General features: G+C 41.6%; 1 protein-coding gene across 1 annotated transcript in view; it reads right to left on the minus strand.

Moving 5' to 3' along the window:
- The window catches only part of LOC139415400 (interphotoreceptor matrix proteoglycan 1-like), a 37,861-nt gene extending 29,508 nt beyond the window's left edge, over positions 1–8,353 (minus strand). Inside the window, exons 1-2 of the mRNA XM_071163514.1 lie at positions 8,155–8,353; positions 1,313–1,555 (exon numbers count right to left, since the gene is read on the minus strand). Coding sequence (XP_071019615.1) covers positions 1,313–1,555; positions 8,155–8,224 — 313 coding nt within the window. The 5' untranslated portion in view covers positions 8,225–8,353. The remainder of the gene's footprint in view (positions 1–1,312; positions 1,556–8,154) is intronic.
- Between the last annotated feature and the right edge of the window lie 12,666 nt (positions 8,354–21,019).

The following is a 21,019-nucleotide window of genomic DNA, read 5'->3' on the forward strand; positions in this document are numbered from 1 at the left end:
CAGCCTCCACTTTTCTGTGAAGGCTTTCCACTAGATGTTGGAACATTGCTGCGGGGACTTGCATTCATTCAGCCACAAGTGCATTAGTGAGGTCGGGCACTGATGTTGGGCGATTAGGCCTGGCTCGCAGTAGCCACTCCAATTAATCCCAAAAGTGTTTGATGGGTTTGAGGTCTCTGTGCAGGCCAGTCTAGTTCTTCCACAGCGATCATGACAAACCATTTCTGTATGGACCGGGGTATTGTCATGTTGAAACACAGGGGTATTGTCATGTTGAAACAGGAAAGGGCCTTCCCCAAACTGTTGCCACAAAGTTAGAATCACAGAATCATCTAGAATGTCATTGTATGCTGTAGCGTTAAGATTTTCCTTCACTGGAACTAGGGAGCCTAGCCCGAACCATGAAAAACAGCCCCAGACCATTATTCCTCCTCCACCAAACTTTACAGTTTGGCAATATGCATTTGGGCAGGTAGCGTTCACCTGGCATCCATCAAACCCAGATTTATCCGTGGACTGCCAGATGGTGAAGAGTGATTCATCACTCCAGAGAACACGTTTCCACTGCGCCAAAGTCCAATGGCGGCGAGGTTTACACCACTCCAGTCGACACTTGGCATTGCACATGGCGATCTTAGGCTTGTGTGCAGCTGCTCGCCATGGAAACCTACTTAATGAACCTCCCGACGAACAGTTATTGTGCTGACGTTGCTTCCAGAAGCAATTTGGAACTCTGTGGTGAGTGTTGCAACCGAGGACAGACGATTTTTACTCTCTACGTGCTCCAGCAATTGCCGGTCCCGTTCTGTGAGCTTGTGTGGCCTACCACTTCGTGGCTGAGCCGTTGTTGCTCCTAGACATTTCCCCTTCACAATAACAGCACTTACAGTTTACCGGGGCAGCTCTAGCAAGGCAGAAATTTGAGGAACTGACTTGCTGGAAAAGGTGGCATCCTATGACGGTGCCATGTTGAAAATCACTGTGCTCTTCAGTAAGGCCATTCTACTGCCAATGTTTGTCTGTGAAGATTGCATACACCTGTCAGCAACGGGTGTGGCTGAAATAACCAAATCCACTCATTTGAAGGGGTGTCCACATGCTTTTGTATATATAGTGTATTTAAACATTTCTAACTAGTGCACAGAACAATTTTCACTATTTCGTTTGAGTAGAGGCTATGGATGCCATGCCCCAGGCGAGGCCTCACCTCATGACCTCTGTCGAGGGCAGAAGACCTAGATACTGAACATGTGACACTGAAATAGCCAACAGAACAGCAATTGATTAACTATAATGAATGGGAGGCCTATACCTCTGAGCTTGTAGTAGGCTTGATGGCTGGCGATGACCTCATTGATGGTCTCCTGAGGACAGACTCTCACTCCAGAGTGAAAGACCGCTGACCTCTTTGTACGATGCTTTTCTAGGTCAAATATCATTCTGACATTAGAGTTTTGTTTGGTCGTTCTCAAAAGTTCAACCAAGTGCATAGAATTGATGGCTTCTGTTTCTGTCCCGATAACTTCACTCTGCCAGGAGCCCCGATTATTCCTCTCTGCAAAAACATGATAAAAGGAAAAAGACATTGAAACCATGATATCTTCAAGATGTGTCAAATTGTATAGTGTACTGTATCATGTTTGAAAAGCCTATGTTGAAAAGCCACTTTTTCCCTCACGGCTATTCTGAAATATATTACAGTGTGTCATTGAATTCTATCTATGCATACAAATATGAATGTCTCTGGCTTCCATTTGGAACAGAATTACTTGTTTTGAATGATCTCTCAGCTGTGCGAGATGAGCGTTCTACTGTAGTGGTGGGAGGGAAATTCAGGACAGCCATCATTCAAACCACTTATCAGCAGACAGTGATGTTTACAGGTGTGGGATCTTAATTTGATCACTCTGTTGATGGAGAATTTTCCTGCAACGCAGTCATTTTAAAATGTGTAATGTATTTGAGGGTTAAAAATGCTTAAAAAATTTCAGACCTGATTTTTTTATTTTAATTTTACCCCCTTTTTCTCCCCAATTTTGTGGTATCCAATTGTTAGTAGTTACTATCTTGTCTCATCGCTACAGTCCCGTACGGACTCGGGAGAGACAAAGGTCGAAAGCCATGCGTCCTCTGAAACACAACCCAACCAAGCCGCACTGCTTCTTAAATTTCTTAGGGCTGCAATCCCTTTACCGGGATTGATATGACAACAGCCAGTGAAATTGCAGAGCGCCAAATTCAAACAACAGAAATCTCATCATTAAAATTCCTCAAACATGTATCATATACCATTTTAAAGGTAATCTTGTTGTTAATCCCACCAAAGTGTCCGATTTGAAATAAGCTTTACAGCGAAAGCACCAAACGATTATGTTAGGTCACCACCAAGTCACAGAAAAATTCTGCCATTTTTCCAACCACATAGGAGTCACAAAAAGCACAAATAGAGATAAAATAAATCACTAACCTTTGATGATCTTCATCAGATGACACTCATAGGACTTCATGTTACACAATAAAGTGCATATTTACAGTGCCTTGCGAAAGTATTCGGCCCCCTTGAACTTTGCGACCTTTTGCCACATTTCAGGCTTCAAACATAAAGATATAAAACTGTATTTTTTTGTGAAGAATCAACAACAAGTGGGACACAGTCATGAAGTGGAACGACATTTATTGGATATTTCAAACTTTTTAACAAATCAAAAACTGAAAAATTGGCCGTGCAAAATTATTCAGCCCCCTTAAGTTAATACTTTGTAGCGCCACCTTTTGCTGCGATTACAGCTGTAAGTCGCTTGGGGTATGTCTCTATCAGTTTTGCACATCGAGAGACTGTAATTTTTTCCCATTCCTCCTTGCAAAACAGCTCGAGCTCAGTGAGGTTGGATGGAGAGCATTTGTGAACAGCAGTTTTCAGTTCTTTCCACAGATTCTCGATTGGATTCAGGTCTGGACTTTGACTTGGCCATTCTAACACCTGGATATGTTTATTTTTGAACCATTCCATTGTAGATTTTGCTTTATGTTTTGGATCATTGTCTTGTTGGAAGACAAATCTCCGTCCCAGTCTCAGGTCTTTTGCAGACTCCATCAGGTTTTCTTCCAGAATGGTCCTGTATTTGGCTCCATCCATCTTCCCATCAATTTTAACCATCTTCCCTGTCCCTGCTGAAGAAAAGCAGGCCCAAACCATGATGCTGCCACCACCATGTTTGACAGTGGGGATGGTGTGTTCAGGGTGTGAGCTGTGCTGCTTTTACGCCAAACATAACGTTTTGCATTGTTGCCAAAAAGTTCAATTTTGGTTTCATCTGACCAGAGCACCTTCTTCCACATGTTTAGTGTGTCTCCCAGGTGGCTTGTGGCAAACTTTAAACGGCACTTTTTATGGATATCTTTAAGAAATAGCTTTCTTCTTGCCACTCTTCCATAAAGACCAGATTTGTGCAATATACGACTGATTGTTGTCCTATGGACAGAGTCTCCCACCTCAGCTGTAGATCTCTGCAGTTCATCCAGAGTGATCATGGGCCTCTTGGCTGCATCTCTGATCAGTCTTCTCCTTGTATGAGCTGAACGTTTAGAGGGACGGCCAGGTCTTGGTAGATTTGCAGTGGTCTGATACTCCTTCCATTTCAATATTATCGCTTGCACAGTGCTCCTTGGGATGTTTAAAGCTTGGGAAATCTTTTTGTATCCAAATCCGGCTTTAAACTTCTTCACAACAGTATCTCGGACCTGCCTGGTGTGTTCCTTGTTCTTCATGATGCTCTCTGCACTTTTAACGGACCTCTGAGACTATCACAGTGCAGGTGCATTTATACGGAGACTTGATTACACACAGGTGGATTGTATTTATCATCATTAGTCATTTAGGTCAACATTGGATCATTCAGAGATCCTCACTGAACTTCTGGAGAGAGTTTGCTGCACTGAAAGTAAAGGGGCTGAATAATTTTGCACGGCCAATTTTTCAGTTTTTGATTTGTTAAAAAAGTTTGAAATATCCAATAAATGTCGTTCCACTTCATGATTGTGTCCCACTTGTTATTGATTCTTCACAAAAAAAATACAGTTTTATATCTTTATGTTTGAAGCCTGAAATGTGGCAAAAGGTCGCAAAGTTCAAGGGGGCCGAATACTTTCGCAAGGCACTGTATGTAAAAACAAATCTCAGTATACATTGGCGCGTAACGTTCACTAGTTCCAAAAATATCAGGTGATATTGCAGAGAGCCACATCATTTTACAGAAATACTCATTATAAATGTCGATGAAAATACAACTGTTAGACATGGAAATATAGATACACTTCTCCTTAATGCAACCACTGTGTAAGAATTTTTTTTTTACTTTATGGAAAAAGCAAACCATGCAATAATCTGAGTACAGCTTTCAGACAACAAAGCAGCCAAAAAGATATCCGCCATATTGGGTAGTCAACATTATTCATAAATAGCATTATAAATATTCCCTTATCTTTGATGATTTTCATCAGAATGCACTCCCAGGAATCCCAGTTCCACATTAAAGGTTTGATTTAGTTCGATAATGTCCATAATTTATGTCCAAAGAGCTACTTTTGTTAGCACGTTTGGTAAACAAATCCAAAGTCATGAAGCGCGTTCCCTAGTAGCAGACGAAATGTCAAAAATTTCAGTTCCTGTCCGTAGAAATATGTCAAACGATGTATGGAATCAATCTTTAGGATGTTTTTAACATAAAACGTCAATTATGTTCCAACAGGAGAATTCCATTGTCTTCAGAAGTGTGATGGAAAAGAGCTCCCTCTCATGTGAACGTGCATGGTCAGAGCATGGTCAGCTCATGGCAGACCTTACTCATTCCTCTCTCATTCGGTCCCACTTCACAGTAGAAACCTCAAACAAGTTTCTAAAGACGGTTTACATCTAGTGGAAGCCTTAGGAAGTGCAACATAACCAATATCCCACTGTGTATTCAATAGGGGCTGGGTTGAATATCGACCAACCTCAGATTTCCCACTTCCTGTTTGGATTTCTTCTCAGGTTTTTGCCTGCCATATGAGTTATGTTATACTCACAGACATCATTCAAACAGTTTTAGAAACTTCAGAGTGTTTTCTATCCAACACTAATAATAATATGCATATATTAGCAACTGGGACTGAGGAGCAGGCCGTTTACTCTGGGCACCTTTCATCCAAGCTACTCAATACTGCCCCTGCAGTCATAAGAAGTACAGCGCGCATCCAACCAGCCGCACCAATGTGTCGGAGGAAACACTGTGCACCTGGCGACCTGGTTAGCTCGCACTGTGCCCGGCCCGCCACAGGAGTCGCTAGTGCGCGATGAGACAAGGATATCCCTACCGGTCAAACCCTCCCTAACCCGGACGATGTTAGGCCAATTGTGCGTCGCCCCATGGACCTCCCGGTCGCGGCCGGCTGCGACAGAGCCTGGGCTCGAACCCAGAGTCTCTGGTGGCACAGTTAGCACTGCAATGCAGTGCCTTTGACCACAGACTTGATTTTTAAATGTATCAACCCCTACAAAGATGTATATTTGTCACGTGTGCTCCCTCTCTGGCCTCTAGGTCACCAGGCTGCTCGTTATGACGCACACCTGTCACCATCGTTACCCGCACCTGCGCATCATCAGCCTCACCTGGACTCTATCACTTCCCTGATTTCCTACCTTATATATGTCTCTCCCTTTGATTCCTTCCCCAGGCGTCGTTGTTTCTGTTTCATGTCTGTGTGCTGTTCGAGTTTCTTGTTTTGTATTATGTTATGTTTATTTATTTAAGCACTCACTCCCCGAACTTGCTTCCTGCCTCTTAGCGCACATTGTTACACATTAATTATAATCCACATTATAATCACATTTCCTGTTGCTGCAAGATTATTTTCCAGCTGTAGTAAACTGGTTCAAATTAAGATCCTACATCATATAACCATGAAGGAACATGACCTTTTCAGATGTATACTTGTCACCAAGGAAACAGAGACCACCATAGTCCTAATTTAGATGTCAGTACATTTGCATGCCATATACAGAAAAAGAGGATCCATGAGGATCAAAATGATTCTGAAAATAATTATTGGTGCATGGGGTGCACATCTGAAATTGAGTCGCTTAAGTCATCGCAGAAAATGACATTTAATTCATTGCTTTTGTCTTACCATGAATATTTACAGCTTGAGCAATTCTCAAAGACCTTGAAACAGTGTTTCGTTCTGTGCGTTTATTTAATCCTACAAGAAAACCTGTTTATAACAACCAAAAATAGTAGCCAGTTTGTGTAGATATCAAGTCATGGGTAATGCCATGATCCACAATCTATTTGCCTACTTAATGAGTAATTTCTGCTTTTATACCATAGAACCACGATCACTGCACAATCAAACTATAACGAACAGGCATTCCTTCAACTGTAGCTACATTTATTTAACTAGCCATTCAATCTGACCCTTTGTGTCTCTCTAGCCAGTTGTGTCTTCCAAGTCATTTTCACGTCACCAAGTTATTGGCAGTTTGTGTGAAACTACAACGGGTCTGACACCATCAATGAGGGATGAACCCATGCCAAAAGTTCAAACAAGTTGAAGGAGGTTGTGACAAATGCAAGGAAATCACTCTCCTGGGAAAGCTCATCAGCATTAGCATGGTAGGTACTGTATAGGAGATACTGCATAAGAGATTCTGCAGCCCTATAGGCCCATAACCTGTTGTTATGCCACCATTAGCAACATGCTGTCATCCTGGTTGATGGTAGTACATTCTGGACTAAATGGTAGTACATTCGGGAAGGCATTCGGACACCTTCCCTTTTTCCACATTTCGTTACATTGCAAACTTATTCTAAAATGGATTTAATTTAAAAAAAAATCCTTATCAATCTACACACAATACTGTGTGATGACAAAGTGAAAACTCGTTTTAAGAAATGTTGCAAATTTATTAAACATAAAAAACATAAATATATTTTTTACGTATTCAGACCTTTTGCTATGAGAATTGAAATTGAGCTCAGGTGCATCTTGTCTATTGATCATCCTTGAGATGTTTCTACAATTTGATTGGAGTCCATCGGTGGTAAATTCAATTGATTGAACGATTTGGAAAGGCACACACACACACAAAACGAAGCCATGAGCTCAAATGAATTGTCTGTAGAGCTCTGAGACAGGGTTGTGTCGAGGCACAGATAAGGGGAAGGGTATCAACAAATGTCTGCAGCATTGAAGATACCCAAGAACACAGTGGCCTCCATCATTCTTAAATGGAAGAAGTTTGGAACCACCAAGACTCTTCCAAGAGTTGGCCGCCCGGCCAAACTGAGCAATCGGGGGAGAAGGGCCTTGGTCAGGGAGGTGACCAAGAACCTGATGGTCACTCTGTCAGAGGTCCAGAGTTCATCTGTGGAGATGAGAGAACCTTCCAGAAGAACGGAGGCTGAAGAGGCTGCTGAGTGGAGGCTGCTAAGGGGAGGATGGCTCATGATAATGGCCAGAACGTAGCAAATGGCATGTATGTATTTGATACCATTCCACTAATTCCACTCCAGCCTTTACCACAAGCCCGTCCTCCCCAATTAAGATGCCACCAACCTCCTGTGAAAGCTATGAACAGAATTTACTTTTCGTAGCAGGTTAGGAGAACTTACCCAGCAGGTTAGGATAATTCACATAGCAGGTTAGGATAATTAAGTTAAGGTTAGGACAAATTATCCCAGAAATGACAAAAAATATTTTTATGATTTAATCCCATCCTGCCCGCCATATTCTCCGCCATATGCTGGGATCCTGCCCGACATATTCACTCATTACAAAGTGCAGTGGCTCCTGAGATAAATCAGAAGTTAGCGTAATCAGTAGGCCTACACACCAGAGCTTCAAAGGTAGCAGTAATAAAGATAAAAAAGTGAAGGCTTGGTTCAACCCAATTACCCTTAACGGAATCTTGCAGACTGCAGTTGTAAAGTTCCAAACACACATTGTGCATACTGTAAAATCATATTTTCTTTGGAACTGAAATTGTTCAACCTGCTGTATGAATGCTGTAACATTTTATATCTAAAGCAGCAAGATCCTATAAAAACAGGCTTAGTATAGTGCCCTTCAGGTTTGAAGGTTTATGGCTCCCTGAACTAGAAGGAGCTTGAAGCTTACCTTTAATTCCTGTGGCTTGGAGAGTGAAGACGAATAGTGTAATAACAAAGAATCCATATTTCCAAGGCATATTGAAACCAGTATAAACTCTGCACCTGGGCTTATTTTTTATATCATGTGGTTCCCATGAATGCTAACACAGTCCTTAGGATCACTAAATATCTGGGGGTCGATTAGAGGAGGCTGGTCATATAGGCTTTGACTTGGTTTCCCCGCTGATGGTGAGAATTCAAGGGTGGCATCTGACAGACATGGCATGGAACTAGGCGAGCTCTCCTGGTCCAACTTGGGTGTGTGGATGCGCTCGAAGAGTGTCAGGGTAAAAGAAGCAGGTGCTGTTTCGGGAATAATCTACTGCTCAGACATAATCCGTCTTTACCCCATGGGCCCTACAGCGCCAGCGTCATCCTGTTAGGGGCTTTCTTTGTGGGAGCATCTGTCAACCAGTAACCTGACGTAGCAGGGTTAGAAGAAACACCTCAGTGGAGTTCCCACATCCGCTTTTCAGCGGAAAAGGAAGCAAGGTTAAATTACAGTAGCTGAATCCCCGAAAAACAGATGCATCCTGCTAAGGGTGGTCAACCAGGGACCTGTGAGTCATCTCTGCCTGCCACCCCCTGGTACTCCTGCCCACCTCATCCTCCACTCCGACTCCCAACTTCACCTGAGACTGCCCACCCTCCAACCTCCTCATCCCACTATGTCACCCAGATCTTTACTGATCTCTTAGCTTACTTGGTACCTAAACCATAGCAGCTTTTATTAAATCCTCCACAAGACAATGCACTTTGTTCCTCTGTGGGTATTACTGTATAGTACGCCAGACGGTGTTGTGTCTCCTCTAGGGGTTTAAATTGGGTGCTTTAGCAGTGGATTGCCACCTGCACTACTGTCAGAAAGCAGGAGGGTTGCCAACAGCCGCTGTAATTGGTGTTTTATTTGCGTTCTTGCCACTATAAAGCCCTCTCGGGATGAGTACCTATGAACTGTGATCTGTTTGATTCAGATGACTGGAGGAAAGTTGCAAGTAGTTATTTATGTCACTGACCAAATTACTGTATATACAGTGGGGAGAACAAGTATTTGATACACTGCCAATTTTGCGGGTTTTCCTACTTACAAAGCATGTAGAGGTCTGTAATTTTTATCATAGGTACACTTCAACTGTGAGAGACGGAATCTAAAACAAAAATCCAGAAAATCACATTGTATGATTTTTAAGTAATTAATTTGCATTTTATTGCATTACATAAGTATTTGATACATCAGAAAAAGCAGAACTTAATATTTGGTACAGAAACCTTTGTTTACAATTACAGAGATCATACGTTTTCTGTAGTTCTTGACCAGGTTTGCACACACTGCAGCATGGATTTTGGCCCATTCCTCCATACAGACCTTCTCCAGATCCTTCAGGTTTCGGGGCTGTCGCTGGGCAATACGGACTTTCAGCTCCCTCCAAAGATTTTCTATTGGGTTCAGGTCTGGAGACTGGCTAGGCCACTCCAGGATCTTGAGATGCTTCTTACGGAGCCACTCCTTAGTTGCCCTGGCTGTGTGTTTCGGGTCGTTGTCATGCTGGAAGACCCAGCCACGACCCATCTTCAATGCTCTTAATGAGGGAAGGAGGTTGTTGGCCAAGATGTCGCGATACATGGCCCATCCATCCTCCCCTCAATATGGTGCAGTCGTCCTGTCCCCTTTGCAGAAAAGCATCCCCAAAGAATTATGTTTCCATCTCCATGCTTCACGGTTGTACTCATCCTTCTTTTTCCTCCAAACATGGCGAGTGGAGTTTAGACCAAAAAGCTCTATTTTTGTCTCATCAGACCACATGACCTTCTCCCATTCCTCCTCTGGATCATCCAGATGGTCATTGGCAAACTTCAGACGGGCCTGGACATGCACTGGCTTGAGCAGGGGGACCTTGCGTGCGCTGCAGGATTTTAATCCATGACGACATAGTGTGTTACCAATGGTTTTCTTTGAGACTGTGGTCCCAGCTCTCTTCAGGTCATTGACCAGGTCCTGCCCTGTAGTTCTGGGCTGATCGCTCACCTTCCTCATGATCATTGATGCCCCACGAGGTGAGATCTTGCATGGAGCCCCAGACCGAGGGTGATTGACCGTCATCTTGAACTTCTTCCATTTTCTAATAATTGCACCAACAGTTGTTGCCTTCTCACCAAGCTGCTTGCCTATTGTCCTGTAGCCCATCCCAGCCTTGCGCAGGTCTACAATTGTATCCCTGATGTCCTTACACAGCTCTCTGGTCTTGGCCATTGTGGAGAGCTTGGAGTCTGTTTGATTGAGTGTGTGGACAAGTGTCTTTTATACAGGCAACAAGTTCAAACAGGAGGGCTTCTTAAAGAAAAACTAACAGGTCTGTGAGAGACGGAATTCTTACTGGTTGGTAGGTGATCAAATACTTATGTCATGCAATAAAATGCAAATTAATTACTTAAAAATCATACAATGTGATTTTCTGGATTTTTGTTTTAGATTCCGTCTCTCACAGTTGAAGTGTACCTATGATAAAAATTACAGACCTCTATATGCTTTGTAAGTAGGAAAACCTGCAAAATTGGCAGTGTATCAGATACTTGTTCTCCCCACAGTATATGCCATTCAAAATGGCACCCAGTAGAAGGCACAGTTTATGCTCGTTGGTCCGAAATTTTTTGAAATTAATGACTGACTGACTGACTGAATGAATGAATGAACACAATTATTCCACAATTGTGTGTGTGTGGTTCAATATTGTGAGTTGTAGCATTTAGGTTCCATTTAGCGCTGCTGTAACCACCTATTTCCTAGACTCCCTCCACAATTTAACATTTGTGTTGCTCCACGAAAAGAGTGCCTTTTGCATCCCTTCGATATTTTATGTATAAATTTTGCACTAATTTAGAATTTTAAAAGCCTGTTATATTAAATGAAGTGCACTTTAGTATGGACCACATGGAGAATTCATTAAATCTGTTTTTTATATGAATAAAGTCTTGCATTAGTGCAAAATATTAAGCATTTTGACATGTCCCTCCATAAAAAACACACTTAATCCAAAAATGTCTCCCAGTTTTACCATTATTTTAAAGCCTTAGTTATTTTGTAGTTTTGACAAAGTCATTTCGAAAGATAATTATTTATTTGTGATTAGTTTAATTTACATCTGTCACTCTTGTTAAGGTCAGCCCTGCTACATGAACTGAACTTAATATGGTGAAACTATTCCTTTAAAAACATTTTTTTCAAAAAAAAGTACATTTTTTATTTGAACCTTTATTTAACTAGGCAAGTCAGTTAAGAACAAATTCTTATTTACAATGACGACCTACCGGGGAACAGTGGTTTAACTGCCTTATTCAAGGGCAGAACGACAGATTTTTACCTAGTCAGCTCAGGGATTCAATGCAGCAACCTGTTGGTTACTGGCCCAACGCTCTAACCACTAGGCTGCCTGTCACGAGGCTGCCTGCCACGAGGCTGCCTGCCTATTGAACATCTAATAGTCAAATCATAGTGTAAATGATTTGTACATTTTCTAATGTTTTGTGGTGGAAAACTGGACGGGTCGAGTATAACAAGTCACCTGTTACCCACAGATAGACAGGCTAGAAATGTTTTGGCAATTACAGTTTTGTGTGAATCTTGCTTTCAATTGCCACTCCCTGTTGCATACAGCAAGTTTACATTTCCCCTGTCACAAGGGGATTCATGGTTAAGAATAAGAATAAATCATCAACCCTGTTACTTTATTTGGCATTTTACAGGAATTTACCATAGCCATTTTTTGGATTTAATCTCTTGAGATGGGAAAATATGTTTTTTTATTAAGTTGTGCTCTTTATGACAAATGCTAACATTAGGTGAAATCAAACTTTTTGTGGGACCAAATTACACATCTCAAAAGGTACCGAATCAGTGGAACGACCCATTTAAAAATCAAATCAAAGTTTACACAGATTCATGTGGTCGTGTACACAGATTTGCAGATGTTATCGCAGGTGCAGCAAATTACTTGTGTTTCTAGCTCCAAAAGTGCATTAATACCTAGCAATACAAAACAATACACACAGAATCCAAAAAGTAAAAAGATGCCTGCAAAATGCCTGCAACATCCTCCAGCGTGACCGGTTTGGTGGTGGGTCAGTCATGGTGTGGGGTGGCATTTCTTTCTTTTCACATTCCTCCATGTGCTCGCCAGAGGTAGCCTGACTGCCATTAGGTACCAAGATGAGATCCTCAGACCCCTTGTGAGACCATATGCTGGTGTGGTTGGCCCTGGGTTCCTCCTAATACAAGACAATGCTAGACCTCATGTGGCTGGAGTGTGTCAGCAGTTCCTGCAAGAGGAAGGCATTGATGCTATGGACTGGCCCGCCCGTTCCCCAGACCTGAATCCAATTGAGCACATCTGGGACATCATGTCTCGCTCCATCCACCAACGGCACGTTGCACCATAGACTGTCCAGGAGTTGCCAGATGCTTTAGTCCAGGTCTGGGAGGAGATCCCTCAGGAGACCATCCGCCACCTCATCAGGAGCATGCCCAGGCGTTGTAGAGAGGTCATACAGGCACGTGGAGGCCACACACACTACTGAGCCTCATTTTGACTTGTTTTAAGGACATTACATCAAAGTTGGATCAGCCTGTAGTGTGGTTTTCCACTTTCATTTTGACTCCAAATCCAGACCTCCATGGGTTGATAAATTTGATTTCCGTTGATAATTTTTGTGCGATTTTGTTGTCAGCACATTCAACTATGTAAAGAAAAAAGTATTCAATAAGAATATTTCATTCATTCAGATCTAGGATGTGTTATTTTAGTGTTCCCTTAATTTTTTTGAGCAGTGTGGGGCGTGCTCTCTCTGCTGTCTCCTCTAGCCTACGATCAGCTTCTTTGTTTTATTGAAGTTGAGGGAGAGGTTATTGTCCTGGTATCACTCCGCCAGGGCCCTCACCTCCTCCCTGTAGACTGTCTCGTCATTGTTGGTAATCAGGCCTACCACTACATGATGACAGAAGTGAGTGCTACGGGGCAGTAGTCATTTATTTAAGTTACTTTCGCTTACTTGGGTATAGGAACAATGGTGAAAATCCTGAAACAAGTGGGGACAACAGACTGGGATATAAAGATATTGAAAATGTCCCTAAACACTCCGACCAGCTTGTCTGCACATGCTCTGAGGCCGCGGCTTGGGATGTCTTCTGGGCCGGCAGACTTGCGAGGCTTAACTCACTGAAATGACTTCCTCACGTCAGCACGGAACTACTTCTGAAGTACTTCTAAAGTACTTCTGAAGGCATCATCGTTAATATTCATATGCTGTATTCATTGCCCTATTTACAGAGGCATCATGCAACATGGAAATTATGACTCGTTAACAAAAGGTAACGAACGATAAGCAAGAATCTCTCTGAGATTAAAGCAAATTTCACAAATCAAACAACATTATTTTTTCTTCAAAATGACAGCTCTCTTGTAGTGCATTTCGGCTAAATATGCAGACTTTGCCGAATTTTCACAGGAATCTATTGTATACAGTATACAGTGAAGGCTAATTTCCATTGTCCTGTAAGTGCCCTATTCATTTAGACACTGTCTCCATAATAAGATTTTTCTTTTTCTAATTTGAACACATGCCATAGAAGGATTTAAACTTCTGTTTTTAACTTGTGGCATAGAATGTCACAAAATTTCAAAAGCCTCTGTTATAATGTGTCTGTATTTTAATTGCACTGGCCTCCAGTAACTCACTAATGGCTGGGATAACATTTAAACACCTCCAGCCACCAAGCGAATCATACTACGATCAGTGGACCAGTAGAATCACAGGTTTAATCCAGTCAATGTAGCTTCCAGATCGAGCTTCTCAATATAACCATTGACAGTTTAAAAGGGCCCTTTCACTCTGAGTAGCACAGTGTAAAATGACAGAGCCAACTCAATTAATATCAATGGGGAAGGTGTGTTCTACCAAAAAGCCCTCAAAAGGAACAAATTGCATACACCTCTCTTAGCTCTGTGTGGGATGTGAGAAATGCTAGTTTTAATGAAATATCAGGAAATATTAGCTTTTTTTTCCATATCGGATTGTGGGCTATTAAAAGCAAGGTATGATAGGCTACGTAGAAAAACGTCCAGGTTTCAAACAATGATATGGCTGACTAGGCATCACATACAGTATGTCATGATTTAGGTTATGGAAATGTAAAATGTTAGAATATCATTCTAATGTTGGGCAAATAGGCCTGATAGAATACACATTTGACTGTCTGCCGGGTCCACCAGCCCAGAGCTGAGGTTTCATGTGCCGGGAGTTGCTGTGGTATTTGCATTGTCTGTACACTATGGCTAGCTACTATGGTGTTCTAGAGAATATGGTTGTATCTCCCTGATCTGAAATGAATGCACACTGTAATGTGAAAAAACATTTCTGCCTCAAGCTGCAACACTGCCTGGCTGGGAGCTGTGCGTGAGCACATGGAAGAGCTGAGTGACAGATTACATTTTTGGCACAAAAGTTTGTTTAGTTTACTTGAAACGAAAGTCTACTGAAGTGAGACATTGTCCTTATGTTCCTTGGCTATTTACATTGTTTTTCAATGTTTTAGTTGCAACTGCTAGGGAAGAGAAGCAACGTGGATACTAGTCAGACTCAATCTCACAGGCACAAACACGACTCGAGTGACTCAATTTTTTTGTCTCTATTGCATCCTAAGATGCTGGGTTAAACAGAACAGATTTATTTAACGTTCTCCTTAACACATTACAGTCGACTACCCTCTACAGTGTCTTCAGCCCAACTCTCCCATACATCATTTAATTTTTACCGCCCTTGAATCTCCTAATCCGATCACTTCAATGCAAGAACGGAAACCCCATTGTCATTTGTTAATTTAAATAACTCAAACCCTGCATACAAATCCCATTGGCTATTTGCAACCATTTTAAATACACCACAGTCTCATCTAATCTCAGCAATCTACACACAATACCCCATAATGACAAAGCAAACATTATTTTTTAGGCATTTTTAAGTATTCAGATCCTTTGCTATGATACTCGAAATTGAGCTCAGGTGCATCCTGTTTCCATTGATCGTCCTTGAGATGTGTCTATAACTTATTGTGTCTAGACACAGATCTGGGGAAGGGTACCATACAAATTCTGCAGCATTGAAGGTCCCCAAGAACACAGCGGCCTCCATCATTCTTAAATGGAAGAAGTCTGGAACCACCAAGACTCTTGCTAGAGCTGGCTGCCCGGCCAAATTGAGCAATCAGGCCTTTATGGTAGAGGGCCATATGGAAGCCACTCCTCAGTAAAAGGCACATCACAGCCTGCTTGGTTTGCCAAAAGGCACTCTCAGACCCTGAGAAACATAATTATCTGGACCGATGAAACCAAGATTGAACTCATGGCCTGAATGCCAAGCTGGAGGAAACCTGGCACCATCCCTACGGTGAGGCATGGTGGTGGCAGCATCATGCTGTGGGGATGTTTTGGGAGGCTAGTCAGAATAGAGGGAAAGATGAACAGAGCAAAGTACACAGAGATCCTTAATGAAAACCTGCCCCAGAGAGCTCAGGACCTCAGACTGGGGAGAAGGTTCACCTTCAAACAGGACAACGACCCTAAGCATACAGCCAAGACAACACAGGAGTGGCATTGGGACAAGTCTCTGAATGTCCTTGAGTGGCCCAGCCAGAGCCCGGATTTGAACCCGATCAAACATCTCTGGAGAGACCTGAAAATAGCTATGCAGCAACGCTTCCCATTCAACCGGACAGAGCTTGACAGGATCTGCAGAGAAGAATGGGAGAAACTAGACTTGAGGCTGTAATCGCTGCCAAAGGTGCTTCCACAAAGTACTGAATAAAGACTTATGTAAATGTGATATCTGTTTTTTATTTGTAATAAATTTGAAAACATTTCTAAAAAATTGTTTTTGCTTTGTCATTATAGGGTATTGTATGTAGATTGGTGAGGGATAAAATGGCTAACGTAACAACATATGGAAGAAGTCAAGGGGTCTGAATACTTTCTGAATGCACTGTATATTTTATACTTAATTCTTATGGTATAGGGGACGCTTGCGTCCCACCTGGGGAAAAAAACAGGGGAAATGCAGTGCGGCAAATTCAAATAATGATATAATATCAATCATTCATTAAATCACACATGTAAGATACTCAATTAAAGCTACACACGTTGTGAATCCAGCCAACATGTCAGATTTTAAAAAGCTTTTCGGCGAAAGCATAAGAAGCTATTATCTGATGATAGCACAATGTCAACAAAGAGGGTAGCATATTTCCACCCTGCAGGCGCTACACAAAACGCTGAAATAAAATATAAAACGTGCATTACCTTTGATGAGCTTCTTTTGTTGGCACTCCAATATGTCCCATAAACATCACAAATGGTCCTTTTGTTCGATTAATTCCGTCCATATATATCCAAATGTCCATTTATTTGACTCGTTTGATCCAGAAAAAAAACAGCTGCCAAAAAACGCAACGTCACTACAAAACATTTCAAAAGTTGCCTATAAACTTTGCCAAAGTATTTCAAACTACTTTTGCAATACAACTTTAGGTATTTTTAAACGTTAATAATCGATCAAATTGTAGACGGGGCTATCTGTGTTCAATACAGCAAGTAAACAAACCATGCTCCTTTTTACGTCATGCGCAACTCTCAATAGTGTAACGTTGTTCCAGGATGTGCTTCTTCTTCGTTGCACAAATTAAAAAACCTCAACCAAATTCCAAAGACTGGTGACATCCAGTGGAAGTGGTAGGAACTGAAAACAGGTTCCTATGAAATATCCCTTGGCAAAGACAAGTCAGGGAACAGTCAGAGACAACAAAATCAATTCTGAACAGTTAGTCCTCGGGGTTTTGCCTGCTACATAAGTTCTGTTATACTCACAGACATGATTCAAACAGTTTTAGAAACTTCAGAGTGTTTTCTATCCACAACTACTAATGATATGCATATCTTATATTCCTGGCATGAGTAGCAGGAAGTTGAAATTGGGCACGCTATTTATCCAAAAGTGAAAATGCTGCCCCCTATACCTTAAGAGTTTTTTTAAGCAACGAGGGTGTGTGGTATATGACCAATATACCATGGCTAAGGGCTGTGTCCAGGCACTCCGCGTTGCGTTGTGCATAAGAACAGCCCTTAGCCGTGGTATATTGGCCATATACCAGATCCCCTCATGCCTTATTGCTATTATAAACTGGTTACCAACGTAATTAGAGCAGTAAAAATACATGTTTTTTTGTCATACCCATGGTATACAGTCTGATATCCCATGGCTGTCACCCAATCAGCATTCAGGGCTCAAACCACCCAGTTTAAATGTGGTTAGCATGTTCAATTAATAAATTATGTAATGGATGTTTCTCTGTTTTAATTAAGAGGCAAAAAGTGTTTTTCTTAACAATTTAAGTTTAAGTAATAAACTGTCTGTATCTGTCTCAGAAATACACCAATTACTTTAAAATCACTGCAAATGACCTAGACCCATGTTGGCATATCATTTTTTTTTTTAAGTATTTCATTTTGGGATTATTCAAATTCAGTTTGGGACAGTTGAAATCGTACTTCGGGACAGTGAGGGAAGAAGTTGGTCGCAAGCCCTGATTTTAACCAATTATGAGTAGGCAATTAGTAAGCCATGCCTACTCATAATTGGTTAAAATTGGTGCTCCACCAACGTACCGTCCAAAAATAATTATCTAAAATAAATCATGTATCAGATACAGGATAAAAAAATACTTGGTTGATGATGTCACTTATCTTCCTATATATTTTTTAGTACAAAACAGAAATGTGCCATTTTCACATAATGTTCATGTTGGGGTGGTGCTGGAGATGATGAATATGAAGTTGAACATTTTTGTAATGAGATCAGTAGAGGATGCAAGAAAGACAAATATATGTATGTATGCATAATCATTGTCATGGATGATCAGGGCAGAGTGGTCTGTCCTCTGTTGGGTTTGCCCCCTGTTAACCCCACCATTATGAGTTAGCATCTCATCAGTGTCTACACAGCCTGGGGCTAACCATGTTGCCTGAGGGCTTTGCCAAGAAGCAAACTGCAATGCTGTTACAGAGGCTGCTTTACAGTCATATGATTGGTTGAGCATTTCCTTAAGACGTAGAGTCATATTCTGAATTAATAAGCATTGTACTTGTTTCTTAATGGGATAATCATAAAGGGATTTCGAAGGATTTGTTGGAGTAAGGGTACATAGGCCTATCATTGGTAGATTGAGTACAAATCCTTATCATCAGTCTGAAAGCAAGTGCTCCTGCAGGAGCTTAGAGCAACACCCTACAGATTATACTCTAACACAGGGTTTCCCAAACCCAGTCCTCAGGACCACAAGTGGTGCATGTTTTGTTTTTTTCCTCTACACCACTCATTCAAATAATTAACTAATCATCAAGCTTCATCTCTTCTCCGGCCTGGGTCTGGCCACAATACTTTGTCCACATCAAAAGATACGTTTTCTCTTGCCAAACATCAAGGAAAGTATCTCCTAGCATGGCGTATACAACCTTGGACAGAGGATACCTCTATGTCCCCACATGCGTCCTCCATTGCCTGGAGAAGCAGCATGTGGGCATAGGGTTGGCGATCATACACTTTCCAGCACCAGGCTGAGAAGAATTCCTCTATGGGATTTAGAAAAGGTGAATATTGGGGTAGGTACAAAACTACAAATTGTGAATGGGTGGCAAACCAGTTTTGGACCAGAACAGCTCGGTGAAAACTAACATTGTCCCATAAAACCACAAATCTAGCAGGCTCCTGATCTGGATCAGGGACAAGCATTGTGTAAATTACATCCAGAAAAGTGAGCATATGGCCGGTGTTGTACGGACCCAGTGTGGCATTGTGATGGAGGACCCCGTTTTGAGTGATGGCAGCACACAATTGTATTTCTATATTACCCCCACGCTGTCCAGGGATATTGGTAATTGCCCTCTGTCCTATTACATTTCTTCCGCCGCACCTGGTTTTGGTGAGGTTGAAGCCAACCTCATCCACATAAATAAATTAATGGCGAATTACATGGGCATCCAGCTCCAATACTCTCTGTAACAGACAAAAAGATATACAGATGAGTAAATATGGTATGTCTGAAGTACTGGAAGTAGTGTTGCATACATACCTCTACAAAGTCATGTCGCATATTCTTGACTCTGTCAGAGTTTCTCTCAAATGGCACCTTGTAAAGTTGTTTCATCGTCACTCGGTGCCGTTGGAGGATGTGTTGTATGGTCGACAGGCTTACAGCATTGATGTTGTTAAATATGGTGTCATTATTCAAGATATGCTCTCTTATCTCTCGAATCCTAATTGCATTGTTGGCCAAAACCATATTTATAATTGCAGTCTCTTGTACATCTGTAAACAAGTGTCCTCATCCTCCATGATGTCTTTGCCTTTCCACTCTGTACAGAATTCAAACACAGTATGTGTTCAGCATAGGTACTGTAAACAATGTACAAAAAAAGGTAGTACAGCATGATAACCAACCTCATTCATTCAATGCAGTGGAGTAAATGGATGGCTTAGAGTTACAAATGTTTATGCAATACTATGCAGTCATACGTATTTTACAGTACATTACTGTAATGCTAAAATAGTCAAAAGATAGTTGCATACCTGTTCTCATTTCTGATGGTTCGAATTATGGACGCCACTTTAAATCGACTCAAATTGGGCTGGACTCTTAAGTCTCAGGGTGATCACATGATCAACAAGTGTTGCCCTAATCTCATCAGAGATGGCTCTCCTTCCTTCTCTTCTTTGCCCTCGTCCTCTTCTTCCTCTTCCTCTCCCTCCTCCTCCTCTTGCTCTCTGTCCATTGTTGGCATCCATTGTTCAAAACAGGTAATCTGACCTTTGACCTATTTATAGGCCTATACTACAGTAAAGCAGGGATTGGTTAGTGATCAGTTAAGCTATTAGTGTTTGCACATGTGAGGAGTGTGTGTGACCTGGTAAATAAGTGTAGCATTTTGATTGGTTGTGTTTGGAAAAGGAAAGCAAGTCACTTCCTGTTTTAGGTAGAGAATTGCGTGTAGTGTTTTGAAAAAAGTGTTTTATGTAATTGACAACTGAGTCAAAGGCTGAGAAATAGCTTATGTTTTTGGATATTTGGTGTGTAGTTTTGCACTTTGAGTGAGAGGTTTCAAAAATCGTGTGACATGAAAAGATTTTGTGTGTAAGCAGTTGGGTCCTGAGGACCGATTTTGGGAATCCCCGTGTTACAGTATACAGTATGCTGAAGGGTGTTGCTCTAATCTCCTGGAGGAGCTCTTGCATATGATTTTAAAGCAGCCTCTGTAACAGAATTGAAGTTTGCTGTAACATTACGTTTACATTGCAAATCCAACATCAGGTACTGTAGCTCAGAGGAAATACTCCTCTTGCCCTTGAAGAACAGGGGAGCAAATCATTCGGGTATGGTCTGTGGTGTTCTATTGGTTCAAGTTGAACTTGAACAAACTAAATTGAACTTGTGTTAATCCTCTCAAGGCACTTTCAGTACTGCCTCGGGACTATTGACCTCTGGGGCGGCAGGTAGCCTAGTGGTTAGAGCGTTGGGCCAATAACCGAAAGGTTGTTGAATCGAATCCCTGAGCTGACAAGTTACACATCTGTTATTCTGCCCCTGAACAAGGCAGTTAACCCACTGTTCCCTGGTAGGTAATAATTGAAAATAAGAATTTGTTCCTAACTGGCTTGCCTAGTTAAATAAAGGTTAAATAAATAAAAATTAAATGGCAATGCCTGTGGGTTTTGCAGACAAAGATCTGACACCCTTA

Source organism: Oncorhynchus clarkii, chromosome 8 (genome assembly GCF_045791955.1).
Source record: "Oncorhynchus clarkii lewisi isolate Uvic-CL-2024 chromosome 8, UVic_Ocla_1.0, whole genome shotgun sequence".
In the NCBI taxonomy this organism is placed as follows: domain Eukaryota; kingdom Metazoa; phylum Chordata; class Actinopteri; order Salmoniformes; family Salmonidae; genus Oncorhynchus; species Oncorhynchus clarkii.